Source organism: Dromiciops gliroides, chromosome 2, assembly GCF_019393635.1.
Source record: "Dromiciops gliroides isolate mDroGli1 chromosome 2, mDroGli1.pri, whole genome shotgun sequence".
NCBI lineage: Eukaryota > Metazoa > Chordata > Mammalia > Microbiotheria > Microbiotheriidae > Dromiciops > Dromiciops gliroides.
In genome coordinates this window covers 28,514,473-28,537,997 of record NC_057862.1, presented here as the reverse complement: position 1 = coordinate 28,537,997, position 23,525 = coordinate 28,514,473, and the positions used below count along the sequence as shown (strand labels likewise).

Here is a 23,525-nt window from a genome sequence, read left to right as displayed (position 1 = left end):
TTTGTAGATGCTTTGGATTTACTAACTTTTACTTATATTGTAAATCTTGGAAAGGAAGATAAGCTCCTTGAGGGAAGATTGTTTGTTTGTCTTTGCTTTCTTGGAACCCAACATGGTGTCAATATGTGTTAGATTTCATTGGACTGAATCAAATGGAATTCAGCTATATCAGTGTTCACATTTTGTTCATAAAGGCCTCATAAGACTCTAGTTAATCAGGCCGGCACTTTATTAGTAGACAAGTCTCCAGTTGCTTTTCTAAAGATTTTTACAAGGCCTCAAATTTTGCAAATGTTCATTAACTAGACATTAGAATTTAAAGACATACAATTTCCATTATAAATACCCTTGAAGTGGAACCCTGGAGGAAGTATTCCCTCTTGCATGAACCAGCTATCTTTTTTTACCTCATCAATTTTTGTTTACTTCAACTAGAATGATTTTTTTTTTCATTTTCAATCACTATATTGGAGGTTGCTTATTTTTACAGGGCTCAATCTGTTAATAAAAGCATAATTGCATGTTCCTGGAGTAAGCTTGACGTAATGGATAGAGTGTTTGGCTTAAAGGCAAGAAGAAGTGAGTTCAAAACACACTTCTGGTAATTACTATTCAAGTGATTTTGACTTGGAAACAGGAAGATGTGATTTCAAATCACACCTCTGGCAATTACTATTGACGTGACCTCTCTGTTCTTCTGGACATTTATTTTATTTTTGGTGAGGCAATTGGGCTTAATTGACTTGCCCAGGGTCACACAGCTAATACGAGTCAAGTGTCTGAAGCCAGAATTGAACTCAGGTCCTCCTGAATCCAGGGCCAGTGCTCTATCCACTGCACCATCTAGCTGCCCCTCTTCTGGACATTTATTAAATCATATACTACTTGTCATTGATACATCTCATTAGAGACAGTTTCTAAACCTGGCCCTAACACTGATGAAGGCAAAAATTCTTTGCTTATTCACACATGGATTCACTAATGGGGAGGGTTTGGTTTTATTTAGCACAAGTCAAGCTATTCAAAACTTTATAAGTCCTGACAGTGTATCAGGCAGGCCCTGTTTGGCTCTATGAATATACTATGATTCTACTGAATAGAGGACTTCCAGTAGAGAAAATTCCTATAACTATATGGATTGATCAATTGGTAAAGAAAATAACAAACAAACATTTATTGAGTGCTTGTATTGTTCTAGGCAGTGTGCTAAGTACTTGTAGGTACAAAGACAATTATGAAATAATCCATTCCCCCAAGTAACATATGCTTATGGGGGAGATGATATATAGAAAGAAAAATATTTATATATTTATATGCATATACATACATATAGACACTCACATATGTGCATCCATAAAACATGTGTATATATAGGAGTGTATACAAATATGTGTGGATATGCACGTGTGTATATACACATGTGTGAATATATGTATACACATATGCATATATATACATATGCCTATGGATGTAGACATAGATATATTTTTCTATCTGTGTGTGTGTGTGTATGTGTGTATGCGTGTAAAGAGAGAGAGAGAGAGATGTTTTATAAAATGGATGCAATGAGTTTGGTTCAATGATTCTCTAGCCGTTTGATAGGTATGGAAAGCAACCATTAAGAATGTGGCACTTATGAATCTTAAAGGACCCAAGAGCATCTAAGGTGTAGAGGTGAGGAAGGGGAGTATTCCCGGAATAGAAGACAGACTGCATATAAATAAATATAGGTGAAACAGAGCCCATATACGCATGCATACATCAAAAGCAAATAAAAGGTGGCACAACCTGGGAATTAAATTGTTTAATCTAATGTTTATCTAAAATTTCATTTAACTTAATTTTTACTTCAATTTGAATTTTACATTTAATTTAAAGTAAGTTAAATGTTTTTGCAAAAGAAAAATGAAGTGGGTAAACGATACTAATTCTTATGCTCTATTTTCTGGGTAGATCCAGAATAGTAATGTTAAACTCCAACAGAAACAGGGGCCCTTAAACCACATATAAGGTCAACTATAGACCACATATAGACACATATTGGCCACATATTAATATTTTCTATGTTTTATTGTATTTTATTTATTTTGTAAAATATTTCCCTATTATATTTTAATCTGCTTGGCATCATCCTCAAGAGTGCTATTTGCTGTATGTGGTCTATAGGGCTTGTCTGTGACACTTTGGGTCTAGCAAATACCAAGCCGGGGCAGACAGCTAAACTACTCTGTTAATTTCAGGAAGATCACTATCCCTATAGTCATGTAACGATTGGAATAACGCCACCTGCTGGATACTAACTGTAGAAGAGTTCTGCCCATGAAGCGAAGGTCTTTGAGGGCAAGACCAGGAGTCTTGTCTTTGGTATCAGGAAGTGACGCGGACTAGTGGGAGGAGGAAGGAAGAGACTGGCGCTCAGTCTCGGGCTTTTTCCTGAGGACTCTGGCGGAGAAGGGAGCGAGAAATGTGCTCTCCCTTTAATAGATAGAAATCTAGGCCTTTTTCTCTCTCTTTACCAAATTCTTATTCTCCTTAATAAATGCTTAAAAGTCTAACTCTTGCTAAAGTTTATAATTTATTGGCGACCACTCATTAGATATTTTAGACAGTTTAGCTAGAATTTTAGCCCTTTAACAGATGGCTGACCATGAAGAGGAAAGCTAACCCTCAGTCTTCTTCTGATCTTCTGGTTGGGTAAGAAATTTCCCCTCCCTCTCCCTTTAACTGCTAAGTACTGGTGTACTGGCTGTGTTTTCCTTCAAATTTTTTCGAATGGACCTTTTAAACTCCCTAATTACCCTATTTTTGATTTTAGTCTGTTTAACCAGACAAATGGGAGATAAGATCATGTTAATGCTTTGTTTTTGTGGATTTTCTATTTTTCTTTTTCTTTTTGTTAAAAGAGCCAGCAACTTACTCACACAAGGAAATATCACTCCCTCTCCCAACCATGCTTTTTCAGAGAAACCTGAAGAGATTCCTGCAGCTTTTCCCAGTTCTAACACTAATTGTTGCTCTAATTTTGCATGCCTGGAGGCAATGACCCACCCTCTAGAAGTTTTTAATCCCCTAGCACCTGGAGGCAAAGTGGGGGAAGAGGAATCCAGGCCTGAGTTCAAAATCAAGTCTGATTCAAATTGTGCTGGTCCCTCCCCTCCTCTCCAGACCCCACCCTCTACTCCTCCCATGGCCAAGCCCATTGCTTCCCCGGCCTGGGAAGTCCAGAGAACTGATGTGCATGCTCAACTTTCTCTAACTACATTTGCAGCTTCAGGCTCAGCCCTTTCCCAGCCTGGCTGTGCTTCTGAGACAACCTTAGAAAGCCCTTTAAATTCCAGATATGCTTGTTTTGTTCATAATTTTGCTAACCTGCTTTTGTCTTTAATTAGTAATCTTATAAAGCATTTGTATGGTGAAAAGACTGACAGACAATATAGAGGGGTTAAAGAAGAAAAACTTAAGCTGAATAAGAATGACAATCATCACCATAGTTCAAGACTCTGCTTCTTTTGCCATGGAAGGGTACATATTTTACAGAAATGTAGAAGTAAGCAGCAAGGTATTGATATGAGTATTGGGGATTTTAGATATCGGAATCAAAAGTGTTCTGAATTCACTCAGAGTAATAATGTCAGTTCAGAGGTTACATAGGATTTCTATGCTATTATATATACATTTTGAAATTAATGGTATGGGTTTATTTTCATAGAGATTTTCATGCTTTTGAGATTGTGTCTTATACTTAGTTTTTAAAACAAGGAGAATATTTGTAAAAGCTTTTTAGTCATGTGATCAAGTTTATATTTTATAATACTCTTTAAGTTCATGTTCATTTAGATTTCCTTAGTTTGAATTTCACTGTCTTTTATTGTTCCATGTGTATTTTCTTCTATTCATTTATCTAATTTTGAAAAAATTGCAAGATGGTTTTGATTTCATAATACAGTGTTAATTCTAGGAGTATTGTGCTCCCATATTCTGAGTTGTTTGTTTTTGTTATTTTTTCTCAACTGATTATTTGATCAAACTCTTTAAAGCATTTCCCTGGCAAATTGTTTGCCATGGCAAGTGTAAATTGATTCTAGAAGTATTATTTTTGATAAGCATATTCCAAAAAAAAAAAAAGAGGGGAACATTTGTAAAAGTTTTCTTTTTTCAAAAAAAAAGTTCTTTGAGATTCTGTTGTGCTTTAACTTGTATTTAAGTATGTTCTGATTTTTCACAAAAGTAATTGTATACTAAGTAAAAAAAAAGATTATTTGAAATTGTTGCATAACTATATATTGTGTTCTGAGTCAAGATGTATTCACATTTTTTGCAATCATTTATTATCCTCAATTTTTAAATCCATATGAGACTTGGATTATGGGAACTTATCATTTAAGACATTAATTGCCTTTATTCTGAGTTATCAGATGCCAGTCCAATCACAAGAGGAATACGTGCAAGAGCAGACACTGAACTGTCACATGAGGGGAGACATGCATGAAGTCAAGGTATGGCCGAGGGAACGGCTTTTGACAAATGTTGAGGTTGGATTCTCTTGGTTTAATATTTTATTTTATTTTTCCCCACAATATTGTACAGATGGCTGGAAGTATTGATCCCACCCATCTCACTTCTACACCTGGCTTCTATGCCCCCTCCTATATGCCTGATGCCATGGACATCTCAATCCCATGCATCTGATTAAGTCTGACTCAGTTTCTTCCAATATGTTCGGTGGCTTGGACATATATTCCATCCACCTATTTTAAGATGCAGGAGGAGTTGTCAGAGGCCAAAGCAGATAATAGTCAGAGAGTTAGAACAAGGCCTGGCATGAACAAAGTTGAAGACTTCAATCTATTAGAGTTGTGTTCCAAGAAATAGATAGAATATGCTAGAAAACAGAGAAGATTCTTTTTTTTTTCTTTTTTTGTACTCAATATTTTTCAGGCACTGAGCAGATAGTGAATCGATTGCTCCTCATCTCCCAGCTTACCCAGAGTTCACTGGTCAAACTTGTGCTTCCTTCATTGTCCCCAGTCAAATACATGGGGGAGTGGACTAGCACACATCCCTAGCAGCTAGTGCCACATTACACTTCCTAATGCATTAAACCCCATGGATCTAGAACTAGACAACTCCCTTGTTAAGGGCTAAAATTCTAGCTAAACTGTCTAAAATATCTAATGAGTGGTCGCCAATAAATTATAAGCTTTAGCAAGAGTTAGACTTTTAAGCATTTATTAAGGAGAATAAGAATTTGGTAAAGAGAGAGAAAGGCCTAGATTCCTATCTATTAAAGGGAGAGCACATTTCTAGCTCCCTTCTCCGCCAGAGTCCAGAGGAAAGAGCAAGAGCAAGCGCCAGTCTCTTCCTTCCTTCTCCCACTAGCCCGCATCACTTCCTGATGCCAAAGAAAAGACTCCTGGTCTTGCCCTCAAAGACCTTCGCTTCATGGGCAGAACTCTTCTACAGTAAGTCTCCAGCAGGTGGCGTCATTCCAATCGTTACAGTTCCCCACTTTGTTTCCTCAAGAAACGGTACGTTTCCTTGATGAAACAGTCAAAAATAACAGAATATAATAACCTATGCTAACTAACAATATGTTAATAACAATATAGAAAAGGGAGAGAGGAAAGTTTTGTCCAGAAGGGCGGTTTTTTGTCCTCATGAACTGACGCTTTGACATTGGTCTTGCAAAGGGAGGGCCTCTGCAGAGAGTACATGTTACAAATGGTGTATATTAAAACAGAAAGAGAAAAAGGAAAAAAAAAACAACAAAAACAAATCAAAACTGTTCATTTACAGTCTCTGAAAGTCTTTTCTCAGATGTCCTCTAGGTGTAGTGGTGGAATGGAAGTCTTTTCAGGGGTTGATGTGTGGATACTGGTAATCAGCCAGGAAAACTTCCTACAAAATTGAGCTTAATACAACTTTAAAATAGCTTTGTCAATAATCAAATCAAACAATGAAAGTTCTCAAAAACATGTCTAAGAGAAATTAGAATCTTAGTTGTTACACATGAAACATATAATAAAACAAAAATTGAAACATTCTTTAAAATTATAATATTACTATAGTCCCCCCCCCCTTATGGAGGGTAATTGAGAAGACAATTGCTGTGATATTAATTTTTTAAAATAATTTTTATCTTTGTTTCATCACTTTTTGCATCATCTGCCTAATCATCCTCATGCCATTATGAGAAATTTAAAAAATCTAATATAATTGGTAACAGGTGTCAAGGCCAAATTCAACACTATTTCTCATGACACCTGAGATAATTATGGGGGTTACCATAAAAGAACAGAGAAATGATGGGATATGAGCATTCCCACACTTGAGCAATATGTACTGCCCATATAGTATGCCAGGCTTAAAATAGGTGGATGGAATATATGTCCATGCCACCGAACATATTGGAGGAAACTGAGTCAGACTTAATCAGACACATGGAATTGAGATGTCCATGGCATCAGGCATATAGGAGGGAGCATAGAAGCCAGGTGTAGAAGTGAGATGGGTGGGATGAATACTTCCAGCCATCCATACAATATTGTGGGGAAAAAGAAAATAAAATATTAAACCAAGAGAATCCAACCTCAACATTTGTCAAAAGCCATTCCCTTGGCCATACCTTGACTTCATGCATGTCTCCCCTCATGTGACAGTTCAGTGTCTGCTCTTGCATGTATTCCTCTTGTGATTGGATGGCATCTTGGCCAACTGGCATCTGATAACTCAGAATAAAGGCAATTAATGTCTTAAATGATAAGTTCCCATAATCCAAGTCTCATATGGATTTAAAAATTGAGGATAATAAATGATTGCAAAAAATGCGAATACATCTTGACTCAGAACACAATATATAATTATACAACAATTTCAAATAATACCCCTTTTTTTACAATTACTTTTGTGAAAAATCAGAACATATTTAAATACAAGTTAAAGCACAACACAATCTCAATGAAAACTTTTTTTTTGAGAAAAGAAAACTTTTACAAATGTTCCCCTCTTTTTTCTTTTGGAATATGCTTATCAAAAATAATACTTCTAGAATCAATTTACACTTGCCATGGCAACCAATTTGCCAGGGAAATGCTTTAAAGAGTTTGATCAAATAATCAGTTGAGAAAAAATAACAAAAACAAACAACTCAGAATATGGGAGCACAATACTCCTAGAATTAACATTGCATTATGAAATCAAAACCATCTTGCAATTTTTTCAAAATTAGATAAATGAATAGAAGAAAATACACATGGAACAATAAAAGACAATGAAATTCAAACTAGGGAAATCTAAATGAATATGAACTTAATATTAATGAGTCTTATAAAATATAAACTTGATCACGACTATAAAAAGCTTTTACAAATATTCTCCTTGTTTTAAAAACTAAGTATAACACACAATATCAAAAGCCTGAAAATCTCTATGAAAATAAACCCATACCATTAATTTCAAAATGTATATATAACAGCATAGAAATCCTATGTAACCTCTGAACTGATACTATTACTCTCAGTGAATTCAGAACACTTTTGATTCCGATATCTAAAATCCCCAATACTCATATCAATACCTTGCTGCTTACTTCTACATTTCTGTAAAATATATACCCTTCCATGGCAAAAGAAGAGGAGTCTTGAACTATGTTGATGATTGTCATTCTTATTCAGCTTAAGTTTTTCTTCTTTAACCCCTCTATATTGTCTGTCAGTCTTTTCACCATACAAATGCTTTATAAGATTACTAATTAAAGACAAAAGCAGGTTAGCAAAATTATGAACAAAATGAGCATATCTGGAATTTAAGGGGTTTTCTAAGGTTCTCTCAGAATCACAGCCAGGCTGGGGAAGGGCTGAGCCTGAAGCTGCAAATGTAGTTAGAGAAAGTTGAGCATGTGCATCAGATCTCTGGACTTCCCAGGCAGGGGAAGCAATGGGCTTGGCCATGGGAGGGTGGGGTCTGGAGGGGAGGGGAGGGACCAGCGCAATTTGAATCAGACTTGATTTTGAACTCAGGCCTGGATTCCTCTTCCCCCACTTTGCCTCCAGGTGCTAGGGGATTAAAAGCTACTAGAGGGTGGGTCATTGCCTCCAGGCATGCAAAATTAGAGCAACAATTAGTGTTAGAACAGAGAAAAGCTGCAGGAATCTCTTCAGGTTTCTCTGAAAAAGCATGGTTGGGAGAGGGAGAGATATTTCCTTGTGTGAGTAAATTGCTGGCTCTTTTAACAAAAATAAAAAGAAAAATAGAAAATCCAGAAAAACAAAGCATTAACATGATCTTATCTCCCATTTGTCTGGTTAAACAGACTAAAATCAAAAATAGGGTAATTAGGGAGTTTAAAAGGTCCATTGGAAAAAATTTAAAGGGAAAACGCAGCCAGTATGCCAGTACTTAGCAGTTAAAGGGAGAGGGTAGGGGAAATTTCTTACCCAACCAGAAGATCAGAAGACTGAGGTTTAGCTTTCCTCTTCGTGGTCAGCCATCTGTTAAGGACTAAAATTCTAGCTAAACTGTCTAAAATATCTAATGAGTGGTCGCCAATAAATTATAAGCTTTAGCAAGAGTTAGACTTTTAAGCATTTATTAAGGAGAATAAGAATTTGGTAAAGAGAGAGAGAAAGGCCTAGATTTCTATCTATTAAAGGGAGAGCACATTTCTAGCTCCCTTCTCCGCCAGAGTCCAGAGGAAAGAGCAAGAGCAAGTGCCAGTCTCTTCCTTCCTTCTCCCACTAGCCCGCATCACTTCCTGATGCCAAAGAAAAGACTCCTGGTCTTGCCCTCAAAGACCTTCGCTTCATGGGCAGAACTCTTCTACAGTAAATCTCCAGCAGGTGGCGTCATTCCAATCGTTACACCCTCAACATAATTTCATCAAAAGTTATTTACGGGGGCAGCTAGGTGGCACAGTGGATAAAGCACTGGCCTTGGATTCAGGAGGATCTGAGTTCAAATCCAGCCTCAGACACTTGACACTTAACTAGCTGTGTGACCCTGGGCAAGTCACTTAACCCTCATTGCCCTGCAAAAGCAACAACAACAAAAAAAAACAAACACATGCAAAAAGTTATTTACTATTTACTCAGCATTATAGATTTTCTACCTCTATAAAAAATGTAAAAGTCTAGACACAGCCACCAGATTTCCAAATAGTGACAAGCTGGAAGGAATATATAACACATTGGCTGCCAGATTCAGGATCCATACAGATTTTAACATGCTAAAATATTAATCTAATTCAAATAAGATGAAATTTAATGAAGATAAACAACACTTTACACTTGGGTTCAGAAAACCAGCTTCACAGGGTATGAAGAGTGAGACAAGGCTCAGCAGATGTTCATTTAGGAAAAAAAATATTTAGCAACTTCAGTGAATTGCAAATTAGGTATGATTCACTTATGCGCTACATTAAAAGGACATGCTTTTTAAGGTGTATTAATGACCATGGGTTCAGAGGTGAAAGGAACCTCTGGGGACATCTATCCCAAGCTCCTCATGTTATAGGTAAGCAAACTGACGTTCAGCTTGCCTGATGTCAAATGACCTAACTTATAGGACCCAGGAGGGGTTGACCCATATCAGACCACCTACGGGCTATCATGGTTATTGAGCACCATGTTTTGGGAAGAAAGTTAAGTACCTGTAGAGTGTTCAGACTAGATTACCTAAATTATTTCATGGGAATGGACCTTAAATCATGTCCTACAAGATCAACAGGGGTGGGGTAGCTAGGTGGCACAGTAGATAAAGCATCCACCCTGGATTCAGGAGGACCTGAGTTCAAATCTGACCTCAGACACTTGACACTTACTAGCTGGGTGACCCTGGGCAAGTCACTTAAACCTCATTGCCCACAAAAAAAAAAAAAATCAACAGGGGTAATTTTAGCCTGGAAAAGAGACTAAGAAGATCCATGGCTTCAGAGAATCATAGCTAAATTGTGGTAATGGTTCTTAGTGGTTTTTTAGGCCAATCTTCTCATTTCACAGAGGAAGAAAATAAAGATTAGAGAGCTTAAAGGACTTACTCAATGTCACAAAGTAGTTGATCCTGGATCCAGACTCCAGGCTCCAAATTTACTTAGGCAAGTTTAATGCTTTTTCCACCACATCATGTTGCCTAGCTGATAGCTATTTTCCCACAGATGTGAAGTTGTCTTGTGATTTGGGGACATGGATGTTGTAGCATTAGAATGGTTTTGTGTGGCCTCTGGAGAACAAAGATTAATTGGTAGAAGCTAAAGACAGAAAAAATAATGTCATAAAGAAACTTACTAACATAGTTTAATACTAGAAGATAATGGGACTATAGATTTATAGTTAGATAGTTTGTTAACTATCCATTATGGGAAGAATCTTCATGAGAAGTTGGTTCCTTGTCATTAAGGCAGGGATTAGTATTATTTTTTTTTTATGAGGCAATGGGGGTTAAGTGACTTGCCCAGGGTCACACAGCTAGTAAGTGTCCAGTGTCTGAAGCCGGATTTGAACTCAAGTCCTCCTGAATCCAGGGCCAATGCTTTATCCACTGCACCACCTAGCCGCCCAAGGCAGAGATTATTAACATGGGGTCCATGAACTTTAAAAAAAAAAGTTTTTATAATTGTACTTCAATGTAATTGTTTTCTTTTGTAATCCTATGCATTTTATTTTATGTATTTCAAAACACAGCCCTAAGTAGAGGTCTATGGGCTTCACTAGACTGCTAAAAGGGAGAGGGAGAGGAAGAGGGAGGGAGGGAGGGAGTTAAGAATCTCATTTCTAAAGATCTGCAAATACAGATAAGATGACCACTTGTTGAGTTTATTATAGAGGGGATTCTCATGCAGTTGTGCCTTGGACTAAATAGTGACTATTAGCTCACAGATTTTATGAACTGATTCTTCTCTTTCTATAAACAACCACTACTTGAAAATATGGTTTGCTTTCAGTTGGAAGAAGCCAATAATATAACTGCGCATGTAGTTAAGACCCTGCCCAGGGGGAGGGGGAAGAATGAAAGAAAAATAAATATCTTCATGTGCACATAACAGGCCTCCTGGGTACATTGAGCCTACCTCAGTAAGAATGTGGATTGTGTGTTATATTGAAATGGGGCATGTCAATGTTAGGAAAAGTAACAGAAGGGCTGAAAAGAAATTGGAGAACTAAACGATAAACCAGCTCAGTGTTGGAGTTCTCTGAGTCAAATTCACAGATGGTGAATTTCTCACCAATCTCCTGGCACAGGAGATTACAAAATAATTTGCCTGAAGATTTGGTCTTCAAAGCCTTCAGTGGCAATTGAAATAACAAAACACATTGAGCCCATTCCTGCCATGGAAGAGGAAGTTATTTGTTCACTTTGGAGAATATACATTATTCCTTTCAAATTATATATATGTATGCATATATGCATATATGTATATATATATATATGTATATAAAACATTCAGTATGTTACATTTTATATCAATGAGGAACAATTTTGCACAAATTTTATAAAGAATAATAGTCCCACCCTATGCCATTCCATTTTCTCTGTTGGCTCAATCTTTAACCATCAGGTATCATTCCTTTGGGTCTTCCTAGTGTGACAATGCCACACAATAAAGGGCTGGCTGCTGTGACTGAGGGAACAGGATGCAGTGCAGGCTCCTTCATAATCTAGCTCTGTACCTTTGAACAAACCACTTTACTATGTGGGGCTTCTCCTTCCTATTCTGTAAAATGATGAAATATTCTCTACATTTTCTTCCAGCTCTAACAATCTCTGGACTCTCTGATTATTTGGGTTTCCATTTCTTCCTCTGTACAATTAGAAGAGTTGCACTAAGTATGTTCCAAACCCACTCCTCGTCCTAATGGGTTATGAATCTGTGACACACCTCTCTCCTGCAGAACCCCCTCAACACATTTGGGATGGTGTTACCAGTGATTCCATAGTGGTCAGTGAAATGCCCTAGACTTGCTGTCCTTCTTCCTCCCTATACCATATAGAATGGTAGTCTTAACAAATCTATCTTCATTTCACAAGAAGCTCATTCTACCTTAATTTGCTCCCATGAATCAATCAAATATTTATTAAGGGCATACTGTGTGTTAGGGACTACGTTAAACATTAGGGATACAAATATAAAAAAGAAAGGCAGTCCCTGTCATGAAGAAACTTACAGTCTCACAAGAGAAGACTACATACTAGCTGAAAAGTGGAATAGGGAGAGGCCAAGGAAGGTACTCCAAAAAGGGACATATTAGGGGGCAGCTAGGTGGCACAGTGGATAAAGCATTGGCCCTAGATTCAGGAGGACCTGGGTTCAAATCCAGCCTCAGACACTTGACACTTATTAGCTGTGTGACCTTGGGGAAGTCACCTAACCCTCATTGCCCCCTCAAAAGGGACATATTGAAAAAGTTAGAAAAGTCCCCAAATGGTACAGTCAGGTGAGAAATGAGGTGTTCTGAGCATCTGATGCTCCTTCCTTAGATGGAGGTATTGGAGTTCATGGCTCCACCCTCCAATCAGGGGGACAAAGGTTACTGATGAGATGGCATACCAAGGCTGCTGGGATGCTCTATAAGAATGTTATTCAGGGAGAGGCTAGGTAGTGCAGTGGATAAAGCACCCATCCTGCTGTGTGACCCTGGGCAAGTCACTTAACCCCCATTGCCCCACCAAAAATAAATAAATAATGTTATTCAAATTAATTCAAAGTCCACTCAGCCATTGGATCAGACCACAATAGATTTAGAAATGAAAGGTCTTAGGGTTTTTCTATTGAATTCCCTCATTGTACTGTGGCCCAGACAGGTTTAAGTAGCCTTCTTTATTTGACACAGAAAGTAAGTGGTAGCTAAGATTTAAACCCAGATCTCAGAATCTTTTCCAACTAATCTACCATTTGAATGGCTTTTGTTGGAAGATAAAAACTTCATCATATGCCATGTCTAACCTGAAAACATTCAAAATCCATCAGTATTCTAGGTCATACCCCTCTCTTTGGATACAAGTTTTATGGTTTATTTGATGGGGAATCATTTCTAAAATATGCACTTTGTCCAACATTTAATAGGAAACTAGCCAAATAGTACATTTAATTAAGAAAAAAAGTAAAAGATTAATTGTATTCTGTCACATTGTGTTGTCATCACTATTAAAAGCCCTTTTCTCTGTCTAAAATGTTAGCTTTGCTTCATGGTGAAATGTTAAATGTGTTAGGAGCTAGAGGGAATCTGACTGCTTTGGCTTAGCACATTTTTACATGGAAATATATTGATGCAAGGGGAAATGGCCCATTATTGTCTTTAGCTGCTGTGTGGAGCTACACATCTTCCCAATAACCTTTGTCCATTGTAGTAGACCTTGAGAAATGATGTATTGCCTTTCGAGGGCTTAGACAGCATTTTTCCAGTTTAACTTTCTCAGGAGATTCATAGAAGTAATGAAAGCCGATGCCTTGCTTAAAACTCTCCACACAGCAGTACCTGCTTAATACGGGGAATTTGATTTAAGCCTCTCAAATGAAGTGCTTTTGGGCTCACGTGGAATAAACAAAATCTGGTGATGACTTCTCTACTGCAAAAAGTGGGGATGTGAGTGACTCACTGGGAGAGTATAAGGGCCAAGTGTCCACACAATGTCTTCTTAGTAGATGTCCAAAGAAGACAGCTGGTATGTGTCAGTAGAATGAAAGGCTATCTCTGGCATAATCTGTATTCTGTATTAGTGGGCCAAAACTATTTTTAGGATTGCTTAAGCACTTTGCTTGGTGCTGTGAAACTCGATTCCATTGAATATGGAAAGCCCAAATTAAAAAAAATATATATATGTTTTCAAAATATGTCTCTTATATAGGCCTTAAAACCTTACTTGACTTTGCAGCAAACTGGGATATCTTTTCTACATTTAAAACCTCAGGAAAGCTATCAAAAATTCAAAGTAACCATGGATTAGCGATCACTCAAAAAGCATAGCCCACAATCTCTGACCAGTAGCTTTCCTTTTTTTTTGGGGGGGGGTGAGGCAATTGGGGTTAAATGACTTGCCCAGGGTCACACAGCTAGTAAGTGTCAAGTGTCTGAGGTCAAATTGGAACTCAGGTCCTCCTGACTCCAGGGCCTGTGCTCTATCCACTGTGCTACCTTGCTGTCCCCAGTAGCTTTGCTTTTACCAGACATTTAGTGGGTAGCCTAGTTCAAAGAAAAATCATGTCAAATTTTAGACCAAAAAAAAAAAGTAAAAGAAAATTCTCTCTCCCTTGTGCATATGGGGTATGGTCTTCTACAAATTTCTACACCAGCAGTAGAAGAAGAAATGCATGCACCAATTATGAAGGGCCTAGCAGGTGATATATGTTGAATGCCCATAAATACTCAGCAGGATGTAACTTCATTGAATATCTCTTTTCCTTCAAGACCTAGTACAATCATCATGTTTTATATGAAGCTTTATCTTATCTCCATAATTACAATGCTCTCCCTCACTACTATATATTTATTATTTGTGATGATGATAACAATAGTAATAGCTAGCATTTACATGGTGCTTTAAAGTTACCAAGCACTTTACAAGTATATCCTCACAAGAATCCTGAGAAGGTGGAAGTTAGCTATGATGATCCTCCTTTTACAGTTGTAGGAATTGAGCAACAGGTTAAATTACTTGCCCAGGGTCATACAGCTAGTTAGATGTCAGCTCTCAGGACTGACTGACTCTAAGGCCAACAGTCTGTCTGCTGTGTCACCTAGATTCTGTTTGTCCATAAATATGTTCTTGTCTTCCTCTTTAGAATGTATTTCAGTTGCTTCATTTTAAAAATATATTTGTATCCCTCTCTAGCCTATAACAGAATAGGAGGCATTTAACACATACTTGTCCATTGAGTAATTTACCAGGAATCATTCATGGATGGCAAACACACAAGGGCATAGCTATAACCAGGGAAACTGACCAAAGACAAACATAAGTCACCTGTGTTAGCAGGATGTTTTCATGGAGTTTACATGTATGGGAAATACACATTTCTAAGGCAAACAGATCAAGGTTGCTAATCTCTGATATCATCATCACAGAACTGTCATGGGGAAAATAGGCTAAGGGGTCCTTAGGAATTTCTCTTTAAAGAATTACACCCTTTTGCACACAAAAGCAGTTAATATATGATGGTAGTTTATTTAGAGGAAGGGGAAGGGAAGGGAAACCATGAAAGAAGTCCTTGGACTTCTCATGGGGAGAAAGGCATGGCATAGAGAGAGTGGCTCCTTGACCAGGTACTTTTATAGAGGACTGATGGGGTTGACCATCTGACTGTGGAAAGTTCCTTTACTGAGAGAGGACCATCCCCCACTGGTGGTGACTGGAGGAATTGGGTGAGGGGTGGCTGCAGATCTCTCAAGCCATCTCCTTAGGACACAAAGGAAGCAGCCACACCTAATCTTATTGCCCCAGGGTTGAGGGAGACTAGAATGAATAGAGGGGGTCACTGAGCTAGCTCAGTCAGATCTGGTTCCCCTTATCTCTCTAGTTGTGTCTGTCCTCTGGTTTAGTTTCTCAAGGAGAAGGTTCTTCAATATGCCCCAGAGAACTTCTGGGGTGCTATGGGCCCATAACAGTATGCTATTCTATTACCATTTGGACATCATGTTTCTGTTATCAGAAACAAAGTTGTCTTTGCTAGGCATCTCTTCCCTGGTAATTTGGTTGATACTGGCTTCAAAAAAATTGGTGGGAATAGCTTCTGATCTGTTTTTTTTTTTTTTTCCCCAGATGATTTGGGTGGTCACCATGCTTTTATATGCTAGCAAATCTTGGCATAAATTTTTGGTGTTACCTGCTGCTTTTCCAATGATTAATTTCTTTTCTCTTTTCTAAGGCCAATGTGACAGTCCTTTAGACAAGACCTAGACTATGAATGACCATAGCCAAATGAAATTCAGTGCCCTCAGGCTAAGATTAAGACTTTCTTTAACTCCTGTCTTTGTATTTGAGTTAGGTGTCTTAGATAGCTTTAGTGGATTGGATTTAGGGTTATAAATTCCTTGCATATCATTAACCCTGTATAGAATCCTATTTTACCACAAAGCATTTCTGGTGAATTTCCCAAAGAAATTTCACCAAACAATTGCATAAATTGAGGTGTATAGCTTACCATTATCTCAGGACTGGGTTTAAAGGCAAAGTCATTATTATGCATCCTGTTAGTCCACCCTGGTGTCCATAATTTCTGCCTTTGTTATGAATGTCTCTCTGAAGATTGAGGTTAGTTGGGAGATAAAACATACCTTTGGTAGATTATATGGGCCAGGTCCCAAACTATCTAAATAGAAAGCTCTCTACAACAGATACAATGATCCAAGACAATCCCAAAGGACTAATGATGAAGCATATTATCCACCTCCAAAGAACTGATATTGACAGGATACAGACTGAAGCATGCTATTTTTCACTTTCATTATTTTTCTTCTAGTAATTTTATTTTTCAAAATGACAAATATTGTAATGTTTTACATAATTATACATATATAACCTATATCTGATTGCTTACCACATCAGGAAGGGGGAAGGAGAGGGAGGGAAAGAGGGATAAAAATTGGAAACAAAAACTATAAATAAAAACATTTATTTCTTAAAAAAAGAAAAATGAAATTACAAGTGACCTGCAAAATAAATTTAAGAATCATCTAAAAACACAAGAATTGAAAATTGTAATGCAAAGATGAATAGTTGAGTGTATTAGCTGTGTGTTGTGAAGTGATCTGAATATATTCTATGATTTCTCTAATTTCATTTATCTTCATTTGAAGTGGGAACATTGTTGTTTGTGCCCCATTCCTCTTGCTTAGCATGATTTCTTGAACATATATGTTGCTTAAAAATAATATAAGTTGTTTAGATAAATTGAAATGGTATTGTATTTTCTCCTGGTCATGGAATCCTTGAAACTTTTCTAATTGATCAAACTGATGTTTGATTTGATCATTTCACTCTTTTGCTCAAGAAGTTTCATTGACTCCTTATCACCTTCAGTATCAAAAATAAATAAACAAAGAGAAGAAAAGAAAACCCGGAGTTTGGCATTAAAGCCCTTCATAATGTAGCTCCAATTATATAATCATAGTAATTATACTTTACTCTTCCTTCCTCTGTATTTAATATTCTTGGAAAACTGATATATTTGCTCCTCATTTTACTTGATATTCCAGCCCTCATTTCCATGTTTTTGCACAGATCAGGGCCCTATCTCTGGAATGGTCTTTCTCCTAACTCCTGTTTCTTTGAAGCTCTACTTTCCTTTTAAAAATCGGCCAATGGGCCGCCTCTTTTTTAATTTTTTTTTTGGTGGGACAATGAGGGTTAAGTGACTTGCCCAGGGTCACACAGCTAGTAAGCGTCAAGTGTCTGAGGCCAGATTTGAACTCAGGTCCTCTTGAATCCAGGGCTGGTGCTTTATCCACTGCACAACCCTGCTGCCCCAGGGCCACCTCTTACAAGAAAAACAAAATCCCTGCTATTTCCCCCTATTATAAGTGCTCTCCCTTCCAAATTATTTTCTATTTATTTCTATTTGCAAGTATTTATCTTATATATCTAGGGTACTTATGTATCTAGAGGTAGAAATGAAGCCATAAAATCCAAACTCTCGTTTGAGAGATGAAGAAACTTGAGACTTGAGGAGGTAAAAATGACTTATCCATGAGTATATGTGGAATACTTTCAGAGGTCAAATTCAAATGCAGAGGCTTGAAAAAAATAAAGCTTGCATTTTTACTTCTGTAATTATTTGCATATGAATTGTTTCTACCTAGTAAATATAACTTTTTAAGGTCAGGGACATTTTTTTCTCATTGTCTCCTTGGTTCTTAGCATGAATTTTTAGCGTATAATACACAGTCATTTTTTTGTAGAATTGAATTCATTCTATTAAAAATATTTATTTTAACTACTCCTATGTCCCACACATCATAGGAGGTTCTGGGGATACTAAAATAATCCCTGCACTCCAGCAACTTAAATTAGGTTGAAGTATTTCATTACAAATGATAGCATGTAATCTCATTGGTCCATTTCATCTTCCTGATTATATTTCACATCTTTTTCTTTTTTCTTTTTTTAATGCATCTACTGTGCTAAAGATGTGCTGCCACCTGCATTCGAGGAGTGAGTTCAATGATCTTTGATGTATGATTTGTTCCTTTGTATTGTAAGCCTAACCGCTGTGTTTTTGTCTATTTCTAGGGGCAGAGGCCCACTGAAGCATACAACTGATGTGATTTATGCAGCCAAAATGATATCTGAATCAGGCTCAAGGATGGATGTTCTGGCTCGGCAGATTGCCAAACAAGTGAGTCCTTCAGGAAATAATCATGGGAAAATTCTTGCTCTTGGTTTCTAGGATTTGGACATAGCTGCTTGAAGCAAAGGTGTTGACTGTACTAGCCAGAAGGCACATTGCTATTAGATGTTTTGGGGGCTATTTTCCACGTGTATATTAATGCTTTGGCATAGCTGAATATTTCTGAAAAGGTAGACACTATTACATAATCACTTTCTGAATAAATCAATCAACCAGTATTTATTAGGTGGCTCCAATGTGTCAGACACTGTGTAGCTATGCATTGAAATTGCAAAGACGAAAAAAAAATGAATTTTTAAAAATTCATTTCTGGGGGCAGCTAGGTGGCACAGTGGATAGAGCACTGGCCCTGGAGTCAGGAGTACCTGAGTTAAAATCCAGCCTCAGATATTTAACACTTATTAGCTGTGTGACCCTGGGCAAGACACTTAACCGGAATTGCCTAACTAAAAAAAAAAAATCCATTTCTTTAAGAGGATTATACCATGTGAGTGGGAGTGTGTGGGGAGGTGTATATTCGTGTATTAAATAGAATGTATTTACAAGGTAAATATAATATATTATGAAAAACTTTAGAGGATGGGGGGGGGGCTCACAACAGAGGTTGCATTAAAGATGTTTTCTTTACTTTATTTTTTTTGGCCAATGCTCTATCCACTGTGCCACCTAGCTGCCCCCTAAAGATGAGTTTTGAAGGGAATTAGGGAAATATGTAGGGATAATTTATTCCAGGTGTTTTAATTTTAAGATACTATCTAAACTTGATTTTATGCATCAGTTATCTCATTTTGATGGATATTGTCTCAAATCACATATATTGAAGCTCCTTTCATGACTTTACATTATGAGTAAATCCTTACCTCTTTCTGTAAAATGTCCAAAGAGAATTCCAATATATAGCCTTTGAAATACATATTATAGTTTCAAAATTATGTTTGGATGGTTGATAAAATATTATAAAAATGCTAAGAAATTCCTATGATAGGGGCAGCTAGGTGGCACAGTAGATAGAGCACCAGCTCTGGATTCAGGAGGACCTGAGTTCAAATCTGGCCTCAGACACTTGACACTAGCTGTATGACCCTGGGCAAGTCATTTAACCCTCGTTGCCTCGCAAAAATACAAAGGAAAAAGAAATGCCTTTGATATCTACATGCAAGTACAAGACAAAGAAGAATCCATACAGCTCCCCTTCTTGACCTATTTCTAAAATAAATAGATTCTTTATAAAATTCAGAAGAGTGATGTCTGGTAGTATTTTTTATGAGGCATTTTCCTTACAAATTCTTAAGCTATATCTTCCTAGACTTAATGAATATCATATTTGAAATTCTAATAATAATAATTATAATATAATAAAACATTAATACTATTACAATCATTAATGAATATTAATAAAATAACTACCATTAATTAGCTAAGATACACATTCTTTGGTTTAGTGTGCTTAGAATTCCTAATGAAATGTTTTAATAGTAATCAATATTTAATGCTCACATATCTTGTTACAATGCATTAATAAAATCAGATATATCCATGAATAGTTCCCTATCCTTGGTTTCTTTCACTTCATGAATATAGTGATTCTCACACCCCATCAGTATAATAAAGATCAAAACCTACTTATACCTTATCATTTTGTACAATTTTATCCCAGTTTTCTCATGGAACCTCCATCAATATTCCTAAAATACTGGAGGCCTTCCTATTTATTTTATTACATTATATGAATGGTGCTGTAACCCTCTGGTTATTGATCTGTGATATCTTGCTCTTGGTACATGATCTGCCTAACTCCTTTTCTAACCATGCCCATTTAATCATATCCCTCATTTACATGGCACTTTAAAGGCTAAATATATATTGGACATGCTTGATATACACACCCCTCCTGCCACTTCTTGAATAGAGATAACCATTAGAAAAATACTTCCTCCCATTCCTTTCTTCCTTAGTCTCCTGGTGGCCAGCTGGCTATCAACTTTGAGTGTTTAGAGGTTTTCACGTTCTGAAGTTCACAACTTATCTATATGGCATCACTAGGAGGATATTTGTGTTAAAAGAGTGAGTTTGGACATCAAGGGGAATCTGGGGATCATTAAAAATACTACCAGATATTTTAGATGCAATCTGGTCTTTTCTTGTCATTCATTTCAAATATTTGTCCACATTATAGTGCCTCTACTCTATGAATATATCAATATAGTAACTCAGCCCACTGGCCATCCAACTGGAAGTCATAGTGTGGACAATAGATGCTTCTAATCCATTTTGTTTTTTCCTGTATTGATTCTTCATTCGAATTCATTTGACTATGAATAGATATTATTGAGAGCACTCTTTGATGTCCTTAGTCTCGATTTAGTCAACCTAATACTGTTCACAAGCAGGGATATTTAGGTTGCATTCTCATTTGGGTGAAGCCCTTTTTCCATTTTGACTTGGCATGTTATAGCTTCAATACCAGTGTTGAGCATGTTTAGAGGGCATAATTCTCTGTGGTTTGTTTGTTTTGTTTTTGCCTTATTTCATGTTTCTGACAATAATATTCATAACACCTATCTAAAAATCATATGCTATTTGCATGACAATTTTTTTTTGGTCAGGGGACTGTCATTAAGGTTTATTGACTACTACTAAATCAAATGTCTTTTTTTTCCCAACAAATAATAAATCCAGTAAGATTTATTTTGTTTTTACCTCCTCATCATTTATATAACTTTATAAAACCCATGTATACTTGTAAATACTTGGGAGAATATTATTTAATCCTTAAATTTTCATCATGGATAATTGACCCTCTTTTTATCATTCAGAATTTATCAGTTTTTTCTCTGGATGTAGATAACATTATTTTTTAAATCATGAATCTTTTTAATTGTCTTGTATTACTGTATTAATGAGAGTAGCCAAGTATACCACAGTTGATTGTCATTACAACATTTCTATTACTGTGCACTATGATCTTTCAGTTCTTCTCAATTCACTCTTTCTTTCTTTCTTTCTTTCTTTCTTTCTTTCTTTCTTTCTTTCTTTCTTTCTTTCTTTGCGGGGCAATGAGGGTTAATTGACTTGCCCAGGGACACACAGCTAATAAGTGTCAAGAGTCTGAGCCCGGATTTGAACTCAGGTCCTCATGAAACCAGGACCGGTGTCTTTTCCACTGTGCCATCTAGCTGCCCCCTCCATTTATTTTTATTTATTTCACTTTTTATCAATTCATACAGATATTGCCCGGCGCTTTTCTGAAACCATGTCCTCATCATCTCTTATAACACAATTGTACTCCATCTCAATCACATGACACAACTTGGTTAGCCATTCTTCAATTAATAAGCATCCCCTCAATTTGTAATTCTTTGCTACCACACACACACAAACACAAAACTGCTATAAGTATTTTTGATGTATAGGTCATTTTTCTCTCATCTGTTAAGGATACAAACTGATTAATGGTATTGCTGGATCAAAGAGAATACCATTTTATAACCTTTTGGGAATAGTTCCAGATTGTTCTCCAGAATGGTTGGACCAGTTTGCTTCTCCCCTAAAGTTCATTAATGTTCCTATTTTTCCTCATTCCCTCCAGTATTTATCATCTTTGAGAAGAAGGAGGTGGCAATTCAGAACAATTTACCTTTCTCTAATCAACAGGAATCTAGAGTGTTTTTATGAATACAAAAATCTTTGATTTCTTCTGAAAACTGAATGTACATATCCTTTGACAACTTATACATTGAGGAATGGCTTATTTTTTACAGATATGATGCTATTCTCCATACGTTTGAGAAATGAGGAATTTATGAAAAAATGTTGTAGAATATTTCACCATTACTTCATTATCCATATTACCTTTTGGCAAAATGTAGTTTTTAAGATTACTTCTTTCAATTAGGTCTAATTTTACTTTTGCTTTGCCTGAGATCATGATTGTCATCTCTGCCCCCTTCATTTCAGCAAAAGCATAATAGACTCTGCTCCAGCTCTTCATTTCAATTGTGTATGGATGTGTGTGTGTGTTGATTTTGGATTTTAGTACCTTCTGCTATCCTCTTTTGATCTATGGATGAGCTCATTCCATTTATATGCACAATTATGATCACCTACTGCATTTCCCTCCATCCCATTTACCTCTGTCTGTCTCATTGTATGTGTCTCTGTCTCTTTCTGTCTCTTTCTCTTTCTCTCTGTCTTGTTCTGTCTCTTTCTCTATCTCTGTATCTCTGTCTGTGTCTCTCTTGTCTGTGTCTCTCTCTGTCTCATCCCTTCTCAAAAGTTGGCCTTGCTAACAGTGGTCTCCCCCAATATAACTTCTCCCTTACTAACTCCCCATATATTTTAACCCTGTCTCTTCCTAGCTCCCTATTCTTAAGATAGATGTCTAACTCCTACTGAGTGTTCACACACACAACACGCACACACACACACACACACACACACACACACACTTACCTCTTTGAACCAATTCCAATGAAACTGAGATTCAAGCATTCCCCACTACACCAGCCCCCATTCCCCACTCTATCATAAAAGCTTTTACTTTCATGCCTTCTTTAAATGAGAAAATTTTCCCCATTCTACCTCTCCCTTCTCCTATGTTCACCCTCTTTCCCAACCCATTAATTCTTTTTTTTTTGAGATAATCCAAACATAATCAACTCACACCTGTGCTCTTTGTCTATGCAGATGATACATGCAACTACTAAGAACTGCATCTTCACATATGGGAATGTAAAAAAGTTTAACACTATTGAGTTCCTTGTACTTAATCTTTCATGTTTACCTTTTTATGCTTCTCTTGAATTTTCTTTTTGAATGCTATTTTCTACTCAGTTCTGGTTTATTCATCAGGCATGCCTTGAAGTCTTATGTCATTAAGTATTAAGTATCCATTTTTCCCTCTGAAGAATTATATTCTGTTTTTCTGGGTAGGTAATTCTTGGTTAAAATTCTAGCTCCTTTGATTTCTGGATCTAAGATACTGGAGGAATTTTCCTTGATAATTTCTAGAATTTGAATGTAAATTTCAAGTGGTCTACTATTTCTTAAATCACTTTTCCCTGATATATTTTCCAGGTCACTTGTTTCATCAGTGAGCTATTTCACATTTTCTTCTGTTTTCCCGACCCCCATTCTTTTGATTTTGTTTTATTGTTTCTTGAAGTCTCATGGAGTCATTAGCTTCCAG

At 36.8% G+C, this 23,525-nt stretch overlaps 1 protein-coding gene across 2 annotated transcripts in view; it reads left to right on the top strand.

The window, feature by feature from the left end:
• Positions 1-23,525, top strand: part of CTNNA3 (catenin alpha 3) — a 2,043,451-nt gene that overhangs the window by 1,956,865 nt on the left and 63,061 nt on the right. For both annotated transcript variants that reach the window (XM_043982624.1, XM_043982622.1), the window contains exon 16: positions 18,220-18,325. In XM_043982624.1, coding sequence (XP_043838559.1) covers positions 18,220-18,325 — 106 coding nt within the window. The remainder of the gene's footprint in view (positions 1-18,219; positions 18,326-23,525) is intronic.